At 33.9% G+C, this 13,057-nt stretch overlaps 1 protein-coding gene across 2 annotated transcripts; it reads right to left on the bottom strand.

Annotated features, from left to right (window-relative positions):
- LOC109725825 (uncharacterized GPI-anchored protein At1g61900) lies at nucleotides 3,526–10,310 on the bottom strand. 2 transcript variants are annotated; one of them, XM_020255200.1, is made up of 8 exons: nucleotides 10,118–10,309; nucleotides 8,976–9,122; nucleotides 7,138–7,980; nucleotides 6,325–6,570; nucleotides 6,022–6,036; nucleotides 5,802–5,942; nucleotides 5,274–5,321; nucleotides 3,526–4,018 (listed from the first exon to the last, which is right to left on the bottom strand). In XM_020255200.1, exons 2-8 carry the CDS (start codon nucleotides 9,007–9,009, stop codon nucleotides 3,954–3,956), a joined length of 1,392 nt encoding a protein of 463 aa, XP_020110789.1. In that variant the 5' UTR covers nucleotides 9,010–9,122; nucleotides 10,118–10,309; the 3' UTR covers nucleotides 3,526–3,953. The 2 variants fall into 2 exon arrangements, with proteins under 2 accessions (XP_020110789.1, XP_020110790.1); XM_020255201.1 differs by lacking the exon at nucleotides 3,526–4,018 and having other exon boundaries at nucleotides 5,271–5,395; nucleotides 10,118–10,310.

Below are 13,057 nucleotides of genomic sequence, written 5' to 3'. Positions count from 1 at the left end.
TATTCAATGATAACATACATATTTTGAGATTTTCTATTTGTGATTGTGAGTTAGGAGTTTGATTTTAGACTTTTAGAAGGCTTTGATCATCGTGATTAGATAACTGAAAGGATGACTCGGAGGCCGATTACGATATGCTTTATATGCATTTTTGAGTAAATGAAAAATAAAATGCTCCAAACCTGCAATTAATGAGTAGCTTTATATGTATAACAACTAGTGGATAGTTAAGCTTTTCGAACGATGATGTCGATACCAGGTGTTATGTATAAATTTTGAGAAGAAAAATTGCTTGTTTAACTGTCACATTTCAAAACTGACTTGTCAACTATATTTCGTGGTATTTTTTGAGCATTGTGATTATTGCAGCATTGGAGGGGTTGACCACAACTTAATTAGTTTCATTAATCTCCCACCAAATACTACCAATTTGTAAACTAGGGCATATTCTTAATTTGAACTCGCTCATCTGAAACTCAAGTTGCTCTTAATTCCATGTTTGGTGAGGTCAATGGGTTCTACAATATCTCAATATAGCAATAAGTGCTAATCTTCTTTCATAATTTATGTATTACATTAACTCCAAATTTCTAATCACTTATCTAATCTTTTTTTTTTTCCTAACATGCACTTGTATTTAACTTTGATTTTTTGGACTAGTCCTTCTCAAGTTACATGATATATAGGTTAGTAATCTTAGTTATTGTCATTAATTAGTGGAGTTCATATATATTATATATATGAATTCATATGCCAAAATTATTGGAGTCTATTGGACGCCAGACAATAAATAATGATCGAATATAACAAATCTATCTGTCAATAGTAAAAATGCAGTATGTCAATAACACTACCTCTCATAACATATCACTTGTGACGCAATCAATATTAATTAAATATGTCGACCGTTGAGTAAACGACCACATAATTATTAATTAATGGAGATAATTAAGCAAACTATTGTGTTCTTAAATAAAATTCAGCCAAGGCATGAATCAAGCTGTTTAAAGATAGGGATTGAGAGGGATTAGATATTATTAAATATTGTAGGATTAATTTTATCTCAATTTGACTATTAAAAAATTTATAATAATTTTTTATTTTGTGAAAGGAGTGGTCACCTTTTATGGCGCAAAAGTCCACTTTAAATTAGGGCCTGTTTGGATGGCACAAAAGTCTCATCGGGATGTAGCTTGTGTCTTCCCGATACTTGGAATTTCGTCGGTGAGTGATTGTTAACCAAAGAGCTAATCAGTTTAATTGGGTAATAATTATGAACAGCATGCATGCATAAATTTCATATGTTAAATACTGTTTCTTTTCAACTTTGTACAGGCATTGTAGTAGTTACATATTATAACTGGTTACTATCTACTCTCTTTTCTTACCTACATATGCCTGAATAGACCTAATGGGTGAGTCGGCGAGGTCGGCGGCCGAACCCACTGGAAACTTTTAGTAGTTCTCACCCCACTAACCATGCAGGTTCTAGTTCGTGCAGGGTGATCGAGGATCGCGACAGGGATAGCGCGCTATAGATTGCGACATCCATTGAGTATAGTTGTATCTTATTTATTTCATCTGTTTATAGTTGATGAAAGTAAATATAAATTATTCATTTGAGAGATGGTAATGTATATTGGAAGAATGAATGTAATAATTATGTAAGCTTTGTATTTGATTTAAAGAAATCAAGATACAATGTATGAATGCTTTAGTTATTTACTTTCACTTGCCTGTGTTGCTTACCCTCGAGCAAGCCATGTATATTGAAATTTTTTCTGGACATTTCTTTATACATGTTTGTTGTTGTTGTTGTTGAGCCTTGGACGAACAGAGGAGGTTCTATTCGTTCGGCGTCTGTATACGGACCCGAATCGACCAAATTGACGATAGTGGGACGTGACAAAAAATAAGCTAGTAAAATATTACATTTTATTATATGTTATTTTACTGCACGTAAAATGTGTTACTTTATTGTTATGTAGTTTAATTTGGGTCGGGGCGAATTCAGAATTCAAAATGGGTTAATTTTTGATCGACTATTGACCCCCACTTACTGCTCCATTTGGAGTGGATAGGGGAAAGAGCGAATTTTTGACGATTTTTTAACAAATTGGGGCGGATTAAAAGAAAAAAAAAAAAAAAAAAAAAAAAAAAAAGGTCACCTACCTTTCGCACTATTTTTTCGGCAGATCAGAGCGGATTAGGAGCAGGTTATATTTTTCTATATTTTTTATTGCCATTTACCATTCTATTCGGAGCGGATCGAGGCGAGAGCTTCACCAACCCAAATCCATTTGCAACCTTATTAGGGCATCCAAGTTTAATATTAGAGACCCTACACTCTTTGGAAGTATTTCATTCTTGTCCTAAAGTATTTACTATTAGAAAACAAGTTATAAACTATATAATCCATTTATTAACCCTTATCGCACCATTGAATATGATCTATACCACTTGAAGTATATAGAAACCAAATTTCACTTTACGACATCATTGACCTAATAATCAAAGGATTTCAAAACTTATAACTTTAATGGTCAATATAAAATGTTTTCTTGTTTAACGGTATAAAGATATTCAAATCAATTGAATTTTGATTAGAAAATTTTTTAAACTATGTAGAACAAAATTTATATTCTCGATTTTGATTGTAAGATTCATATCAGCACTTTTTAAAGAATATTCATTCTCAGCCTTTCATTTGTGTCCACTTGATTAACAAGAGAACAATATCATAAAAGTATAAAATTTAATTTTTAGATGCTTCAAGTGGTACCGTTGCCACCCATTTGTTTTCAATAATAGAGTTTCCAAATCGACGATTGGTATGATCAACGGTACCAATCGTCGATTTGGAAACTCCATCATTGAAAACAAATGGGTGGCAACAGAACCCGTTTGCTACCGATAGCATTTCAGCTCAACTCTCTCTCTCTCTCTCTCTCTCTCTCTCTCTCTCTCTCTATATATATATATGAAGAGCATGTTGACATATTGATGAACCAAATGCAAAAAACAATTTTTATGTTAAAAAAAGGACTAAAATTAAACATTGTCCAAGTTCAGACACTAAATCAAAATATTGTTTGCGTTGAATTAAAAAATTCGCGGACCAAAATAGAACTTGAGTTTAAAGTTCATACAAAAAAAAAAGGAAAAAGAAATACATACAAAAAATTTAGCTCAATTTGTTTGATTTCAATCAATCAACGATATATTGATGGTAAAATTTAAATGCGTCATTTATCTTTACAAATTTAGTCAGTATACTTCATATAATTGTGACAACTATAAATACATTAAAATAATTAGCTTAAATTTTAAAGTCAAACTACCGTTGGCTAACTAAAATCAAATAAATTAAAAAATTGAGTAATAAAATCAAAATTTTGAATCATGTATAGCCTACTCAAAATGATCTTTAAAACGAGAGAAACAGAGAGATAAATGATGCATTCAAATTGTACAATTACTGTATCATTGACTAACTCAAATCAAACAAATTGAAAAATTAAGTCGTCAAGTCAAAATTTTGAAACGTTAGATATAGCTGAATCAAAATAATCCACAATAAGAGAAACTCATCTACATACTGTCTATATTAACAGAAGAACCATGGTGACCAAATTAGGGCATATCATGAACTCCCATGGTGTCCTTTTTCCAATAAGGGTCTTTTTCCATTCCAAGCCCTAGGTTCAATCCAAGACCCAAAAAATATGAAAAGTCCCTTCTAGTTCATAAATTTAACAACATCTCATCCACCCACACCAAAAAAAAAAGAAGGAAAAGAATAATTTTTTTAAAAAAAAGGAGAGAGAGAGAGATATATAGAGAGAGAGAGAGAGAGAGAGAGGCACTATACATGAGAAGGAATCAGAGCTCAATATACAATCCACTGCATCATCTTGTGGATGGAACTTTGATGAAACCCATGGCCATGTATTTTACTTCAAAACAAGCACCAAATACAGGAGTGGCAGCAAAATTCTCATCAAGTTGCCAGAATTACCTGAATTAGCATCAGATTTGTCGTCAAAGGTAAAAGTTAACAATGAAAGTGCATTTAAGTCGACAAATTGTTCGCCAGATAAAAACCCATCCTATATACATATATATATAACGGTTTTTATATCGACCGCTTCAGTCGAATACCGGTAGTTCAGCGCATCAGACACCGCAGCATGGCGATTAAGATATGAAAACTATTGCATATTGCATAGTGCAGTCCGAAATCTCGTCAGATTTGGCAAATAACGAGTAATTCAGTAAAGAACAAGTCTTATTGCTTCACTGTAAACTAATTTGACACAGCTGGTGGTTATGTAGATCTGTGCAAGAGCATGCCAAAGATCAAACCACTCTTATATAAGCGCCGAATTCTAACTGCGCTGAAAAGGGGTTAGTTAGTCCCTAATATTGACCTTGTTTTGGAGAGCATCGTCAAGAGTTGCAATTTTACAGTTTGTTCTCTCGGCGGCCATTCCATACTGCGCATACAGAACCTGAACTATAGCATATTTCGAAATAGGTGCGTAAACAGTGTGGCCCGATTTGGATGCATGAACATCTTGTTCGGCATATTTTTTCGATTTACTCAAATGGAATACCTATCCTACCAAATCGTGGACGACCAAAGTTTTCCAGAAACAAAAAATTGAACTTCTTTCTTCCAATCGCGGAAGAAAATCCTCAAACTAAACAAGTTATCATTGAATAACTTATTCTGGTGTCCAAACAAAGACTACAAGTTTTGGTTTAGCGACCGTTCATTACTTTCAAATTCGCAAGCTCTAACGTTCTAATAAAAGATCTATTTTTTCTACCACCACATTCTCATCCAGCTTCATTCATTAATTATACCGCGTACTGCTTATAAAAAGTGCTTCTCACTGATTTTTCTTCAAACTTGCCAATCTGCGTCTGGAAAACTAGGATGGGGGAGTAAATGAATAGAAAGAATTTGTCATTGAACAGAAAATTTTATTTGCAAAAATACGACAAACATGCCTAATTATAACTCCTCAATAATCAACCATATTATGGTGAGTTCCTGCTTTCTAGCTGATTAATGGATTCATTAACGCTTTCTACCAATTCATCCCCCATCCGTCTTCCTGATCAAATAAGAACTGCTTCACAAATTAACCTAAATAGTGCTCGTAAAAAGTCAATTCTTCTGACCCACTTTTCCAATCTATTATTTGAAATTGAATCGAATTAACTAATGGGCAAAGAGGTCAGGATATTAATCACACTTAACATACCTGAGATTCCTGAGGTCTGGGGTACCGGCAATGCAGGCAACGACATTTCTGGATAAAAGAGGACGAAAAAAGAAACACAGTTTCAATATGTGATTAATATCACCAACCTGGAATTTGTTTTCCTGATTAAAAACAAGATTATATGAGTCTACGCAATACTGCATTATTCCAAGCAACACCGTCAAAATGTGCTGATGAAAAAAGACACTTGCAAAAGACTTTCATTTACATATCTATTCGTGTGAGATCTACATTTTTCATGCATGTTCTTCAAATGCTCTTTAATGAATATAATAATATATACACTTGAACTTTCCAAAATGATCCTCCTCCAAGAAAAATAATAAATAAATAACAAAAAAAAAGGGTTCTAATATAAGATAAGGGTATTTTGCAAGAAACCACCCTTAAAAATGGTATGCATGGAATTCAAATTCTACAGGGGTATATATATAAATGGATGGTTTTACAGGGATACAAATGCACAAGCTCCAATTCAAAATTGATAACTATGTGACATTTCCATACCTGGGGCACAAAGCGGCAAAGATGAAATAGAGGATGAGGAAGGCCATGGTGCAGCGATATTGTCGGTCAAGTCACACGTAAAGCTAAAGCCCGTAACATTGTCGAAGACAATGTCTTCAGGTAAACTTCGAAGTAGACATCCTTCACCGAAAGAAATTTGATGTTAGCTTTTATTCACACTAAAAAAATTTGCTAAATAGATTAGATTTATAAATCGAACCTTGCTGCCCATATGCTGTCCGAGGTGCATGGTGTGAGTCGACAAAACACAAACAAAGATTAGATACTGGACCAAGTTGAAAGCATATTATTACGAGGCTTTTACATAAAAAAACCCTGCAAAATTATGAGGCCTATATATGCCTTCAAATTTGAAATTCATAAATGCCTTCGAGAAACTTAATCTTTGTAACTTCGAAAGATGCCGCCTCTAAAACCGTACTATTAAAGTTTCTTTTTTGCAGGAATACATATATGTAAAAGCCCGTACTACTAAAGATGATCTACTGAGTTATATACGTACCCTGAAGACTGAAGTCCTTTAAGTCGACTTCGCAGAGGTCATAAATATTTGCTTTTACACCAGCTTTTTGTAGCATCGAACCAAAAAGTGTCGCACAGTTGATGGCTTGCCTATTTGTGATCAACATCTGCTTTTGGAGAGTTGCAATGTACATATTCAATGAAGCGCAGCAGGAAGAACTAGAAGAAGTCGCACCGCGGCACGATTCGATGACAGATGAAGGCTCTTTTAAGTCCAAAGGGCAAACTACAAGTGCAAAGGTCATATATTAGGACGTGATTTTGATGTGATTGCACAATCACAAATTCACAACCACAAGGCTGAAATGCAAAAAGTAAATAAATAAATAAATAAATAAACCTCAAAACAGTGCCATTTGTACTCGGGCTATTTTCAGTGGGTTTTCTGCAATTTAGCCATTGCATAAGCAAAGTGTAGTTTGAGAATGTGTTTTGCTCCGAATTCCCTTTTAGCTTGCTGCTAATTTAGAATCAAATGCCGCATATTTGGTATGTTATCCAACCATGAAATTAGAGCAAAAACCATAGGATAACGAGTGATCTCATATAGAAGAACTTGCATAAATACATATAGGTTGGTCGATGTGTCAGATATACTACGGGTAAAGTGCAAGGAAACCCTGAAATCTACAATGTATACCAGCAATCTACAAGCCAAGGGATTTATATTGCCTCAGTAACAATAATGGAAGGAGGCATAAAATTTATAGTTTAAAGGAGACATAAAATTTCAGAGACAAGCCCGTCAAATATACTACTAGAGAGAAAAAACCAATAAGATTGCAAGTCTTACCTTTGTTTACTTTGCAACCTGATAATATCCGAAAAGCAGTATTAGCAGCTTCCGACGACAGCTTCCTTGAAAGCCACGCGTATACCACCCCTTTACAATCGCTAACAACATCAATAGAAGAAGCACTTCCCGGTAGATTAGTGTTATCCAACATGCTTGTTCCTCCAAATGAGATTTTCAATGCAGCTTCCATAATAGCCGGTTGGCAAGCCGGCCTACAGCACTCTTTGAGCCGGTCGATATTGCTGCATGAATCTAGTAATCTGGTTACATTAACTGCTTTCTCAAAAGCATTTATATCCTTCACCGGACACGAACCGCCAGTGAGGTTTAATGGCTTCACCGAACAAAGGGAAGGGATACTACTGTTCGCTCCTCTACTGGCTAGTATAGTTATAACATCGGAGAAGCAATCATTTGCGGCCGCTTGATTAAGAACGAGAGTATTGTATTCACTGCTATAAGTGCCTTGGAAAATGTGCAATAAGCTATTAAATTGGGGACAACAAATGACGTTACCAACGAAAGACGCTAAGGGCACAGAACAATCAGATGCTGTTATTTCCATTATGTCGGAAATTGAAGAGAAGTTCATGGGGCATTTTCCTGTTAACACTGGATTGTACGTGGTCGGGAAAGATGGGTACATTGGGGAAAAAGGCTCGATAGGGTATGGGTTACGTGGTACGACAGCTGGCGAAATTTCTATTGGATCGAAGAGTCCGATCGGCGGATCGGACAGCATAAATTTGTCGTTGGGTTGTAATTCAGTTTTTTGAGATACTACATCTTGCAAACCACATAGGCAAATTGTGAGTAGAATTAGTCGATGATATAGAGAACCTGCAATATTGACAAATTTACTTTAGAAACGACAAAATTTGCTATAGTAATGTATGTAGAAGTACTTAAAGAAAGATACTTAAAAAAAAAACAGAAAAACAGTCGATGGGAGTGCTTAAATTCACCCAATCTGGAAAACTAACAGTTTTGGAATCGTAAGAGGTCCAAAGGGGAGTTTCATTCATAAGCCATAGACATGGTCCGATTATATTTGATAAAGGTAAACATGTTCCAGGAAATTCATACTCGATTCATATATCGCTTGAAATTGAACTGCTCAAAAACAAGCGAGCACATGACAATGGTCTGATTTATAGGGCAGAGTCCGCAGAGAGCAGATCAGTTATCTTATATATGTACATTTGCTTCAAATGTACATAAATATAACAGGAAATATTCTATATCACAGCGATACATAGAACGAGCCAATTAAAGACTCACCAAAATGTATGAAAAAGTGTACATAAAGTCGAACTAGTAAAATTAGATTTTGTCATCTTTACCATATATGTTGGATATATATATATATTCGGACAGAAACCTTTAATCCATATTCATATCAGAAGAAGTATAAGGATACAAATATGGATCCACATTCAGTGATGGCAAGGAAATCTGGAACTATATCAACCACTACTCGAATTCAAAAGCGGAACGAATGGACATTATCCACCCCATTTCACCCTACTAGTTTAAGCTAGTTTCAGACATGTTTAAATGCCTCTAAAGGACGACTTCGTCTTAGATTATCTCTATAAGCTAATAAATAGGCAACGAAAAAAAAGAAAAAAAAATCACACTAAGCCAAAAGGATAGCATAGATGAGACTCAAAAAGAAAAAGTTTTTTAAAAAAGGCAAGAATATTATATAAAATATATAAGGATGGTTCCAAACAACAAAAGTAAGATCATACAACTTGGGTCTTGATAAGTCATCAACTTTGGAAGTTATGAAGCAAAAAAAGAAGAAAAAAGAAATTTCTTTGACGACTCACCCTGAAGGTAAGAACCAGCAGTAAGATTCTCCATATCCTTTAGCCTTTTGGCAACATAGGTGCCTAATACATGAAGCAGCGCGCACTCAGCTGATTATTAATTTGTGTCTCGTAAAGAACATCATAGAGAACAGGATAGCAAGAGATCTGCAAAAAGCACAACCAAGATATAAACTTTAGAATGGAAAAGCAGTAGAATCCATAATGGCTTGCGAACATGGATTTGGAATTTAACATTAGTCCAAATAAATATAATATGACATGAGAACATGGATCCTCTACTCCAGGACAACTTCTTCACCCCAAAAAGCAACAATCAACAATCAACAATCATTGTTTGGCGACAAAAAAAGCCTTGTAGCATTTGATGCGATGGGGAAGAGAAACGAGGTTTCGCACCTTAAAAGCAGAAACTCTAATTTGAAGGTTCTGATTCTGCTATAGTGAGAAGCCGTTGGGGCTGCTATTTGGCCCTGCTGTAGGGCGTAGTGTTGTTTGATAAAGTGTTGCCTGAACAGAGATACGAGGAGAAGCATTCACATTAAATTCCCCCCGACGGCCCCAATTGCTTCTCTAACAGAATCAGAAGCTCCAGATGGGAGCTTCTGCTTTGCGGCCTCAAAATAAAATCCCTGCTTCTGCTACCACAAAACTCGAAATTTTTTTGGCAGCTGCCGCTGGAAGCAGAAGCAGAAGCAGAAACAGAAGTAGGGCGAAACAGTCCCTTAGTGCTTCTTCAGGGAGCTCTATCCATTTAACATAATCTCATATAACCAAAATTACCATAGCATCCTACTGCATCTCATCATAAAAAGGATCTCATTCTCCTCAAGCATCAATCCAAGTAACTCCCAATTGTAATCCAACAAACACTTTTTTTTTCCCTAAAATTTCCAACTTGAAAAACTTAATTTTTCACTACAAATCCTTACCATCCACAATCCAAAATATACTACCCTCTAAAACCAAAAAAGAAAAAAAAAAAAGAAAAAAAGAAGAACTTCTCTGGCAAAAAATGGGATTAAACCAACATTTCTACACCAAATTTTTGCGAGAAACATAAAATTTGAAAGCATAAGATCACAACGAATCAAAAGGGATCGCATTTGATATGAATCTCCACGAAATCAAGTAAAAGATACCTCTTTTGATCGAGATCTAAAACATTGGATTCGGGGAATCGCTTCCGAAGCTCTTTTGCACCAAAAATTCCCCTCTTTTTTTATCTCCTCCGCTTTTTTGAGCTTCTCCTCTCCCTTTCCAACCCTAAAATCGCTTCCTTTTTCTCTCCTCTTTCACACACGCTCTCTCTCTCTCTCTCTCTCTCTCACGCTTTTAGGAGTGAGAGAAAAGAGTGGTAAAATTTACATATAGTCCCTATCCTTTTATAATTTAACAATTTAGTTCTATACTGTTTTAAGTTTAAATATTTTGCTCCCTAAATTATGAAAATCAAGTACATTTTTATCATTAAAAAAACTCAATACTTATACCAATACTATGCATAAAAAAGTAAATAATATTTTTATATCTGTAATTTTTATGTAATTTAAAATTTAAAATTAGTTTAATTTTAATAGACAAACCAAACCTGACTAAATATATAATTAATTTTAAATTTTTTTTTCCAAACTTAGATAATTAAAATAAAAAAGATTCATCAATTTAAGTAAAACAACCTAGCTTAAATTTTAATATTTTTTCCTTGCCAAATCATATAATTATAATTAAAATAATTTATTAATTTATCAAAATTTACAAGTTAGATTATTTTTAAAAAATTTATTTTTTCGTAAACTAAAATAACTGAAATTATTTTATTATAATAAAAATGAGATTCTAAAATATTAACATAAAAGGTATAGGACCTAAATAGCAATATAAGGATACTGCATGGACTATCCATACATTTTACCCCGTGAGAAAATACATTATAAAGCTTATATTAATTTTTTATCTAGCTAAATGATTGTGAGCGCGTTTTTCCGAAAATGCCCTTTGCCACGATGGAATCACGTGGGTGACGTGGCGGAATCTGATTGGTTTGACGGTCAAGATAAGTCATTGGGTGGTCTTGGGGAAGCTACCGCATGGACCGGGTCTAATAGACCCGGGAATAAAAAAACAAAAAGCTGTTTTTGGTGCTTGTTTGCTCCCGATTCTGTTTCTGCTTCTGCTTTCTGCTTCAGTCGCCTCCGAACGTATTATTCGGCAAATATAAAAGTCCGAAGCTTCTCCCGCATTGAAAAGCTCGAAAAAGAATTTTCGATTCAATGCTTATGCTTGTGCTGCAAAAAAAAAAGCCTAATACTGTTACCGGAAGGATCTTCTGATACTGCTTTAAAAGAGTTGTGGGAAAAGTACGTAGCGATATGCTTCTATATTTTTTAAAGAGATCATATAAATAATATTATAATAGACCTTTATAAGTGCATGATACATATCAGAAATAAAATGAATAGCAAACTGTCCAAACAATATATGTTGTAAAATAACGAAAGTAAAAATTGAACCCAAGATCCTTCGAAATGAAGGGGCTTAGAACTGACGCAAATATCATGTTATACAAAATAAAAATTTTAAAGAAAATGGACAGGAGTTAGTCTTAACATGATCTAACTTATTATTATTTGTGAAAGCAGAGAAAATATGTCAGTATCATTTTTATGGAAGCAGATAAAAATATTTGATTTGAGATATTCAATAATTTATTATATTCCAAAATTTGAATGTGATTAGTTTTTAAGCATTTGGTTACTATACTTCATGTAATTCGTACAACTATAATTTTATTGAAGTAGCCGGCCTCACTTTGCACCGGCAAAATCATCGAATGACTTATCCAAACTAAAAAAATTAGATATTGAAATTAAAATTTTAGAAGGTTGGGTAATTGAATTAAAAAACAGAATAAATTTTAGATAAGTTTAACACACAATTAGAGCACATGTGTTATCTATAACTATTTTTCAAATTGAAAATGACTTTCAGTTGAACTAAAATTCACGTGAGAATTATTTTTTTGCTGATGTTTGATTATTGAAAATCCCGTTTTTTATTATTTTTTTTCTATTTCATTTTCTTTCGTAATTGGGTTTACTACAAAATCAAGCACAACATTCAAGAGAAATTGAGTTTAGGAATATCACGGGTATAGATATCTGAAATTTTATCCGAATTCAAACCCGAATGGATCAGATTTATTCGATACTAAATAGATATAATTTCGTATACGGGTATAAAAACTGAAAACTTAATGGATTTGGAATTCAAGTATGAATTTTGTCTGTACCCGACCGGAACCGAATCCGACCCGAACCCGAATTGATTTTATATTATACAATATATATATAAACATTTGATATTATATTTGAATTTATATTTTAAAAAATTAAATTTAATATAATATATTTTGAAATATTATAAATAGAAATAATTGTTTGGAGTCAGGGTTTCAGATTTTTTATCGAGTTCAAATTTGAATATGAATTTTTATAATATGTCGAATTCGAATTTGATGGTCAGGTTTGGGTTAAGTTTTTGAAAACCCACCCTGAATCTAACATTTTGGCATCTCTAATTGAGTTACGACCAAATTTAATTTACCATGAATGGAACAATATGTAAACATTTACGATAAAAAATCACTTCACCTCTATATAATTTCGGTGAAACAAAAAAATGAAAAAAGAAAGTCTATTAGTTCACAAATGACGTGGTAGACCCGTGCCAACGAATTTTTTTTCTTGAATTATGAGGTGTAAAGGGTCAACATGTTGGCACGCTCGAGAAATTTTTTTTTTTTTTTTTTCTATTGGGCTCTCCATAATTTTCTGACACTGAGTCAAAAAATAAAGTTTTATTATAAAAAAATATATTAAAAAAAATGCTAGACATCAACAAATTGTACCCAAAAGTATCCCCACCGTGCTCCAGTAGGACTGTCAACAGAGCCAGACACGAGCAAACTGGGGCAAGCTCACGAGCCGAACACGAGCTGACTCATTAAACTATCGAGGTAAAAAATCCAGCTTGTATTCGGCTTAGTTATTAACGAGCCGAACACGAGCTGACTCGCGAAC

This window comes from Ananas comosus, linkage group 20 (genome assembly GCF_001540865.1).
Source record: "Ananas comosus cultivar F153 linkage group 20, ASM154086v1, whole genome shotgun sequence".
NCBI classification, from domain to species: domain Eukaryota; kingdom Viridiplantae; phylum Streptophyta; class Magnoliopsida; order Poales; family Bromeliaceae; genus Ananas; species Ananas comosus.
The sequence above is the reverse complement of the archived record's forward strand: the minus strand, read 5'-3'. Positions and strand labels throughout refer to the sequence as shown.

Coding starts and splice junctions, on each gene's coding strand:
- LOC109725825 (XM_020255200.1), bottom strand. CDS start 9,009: ATGGAGAATCTTACTGCTGGTTCTTACCTTCAGG. Junction 6,571..7,137: donor AGGTTGCAAAGTAAACAAAG/GTAAGACTTGCA, acceptor TTGCACTTGTAG/TTTGCCCTTTGGACTTAAAA. Junction 4,019..5,273: donor CCAGACCTCAGGAATCTCAG/GTATGTTAAGTG, acceptor ATGCTAATTCAG/GTAATTCTGGCAACTTGATG.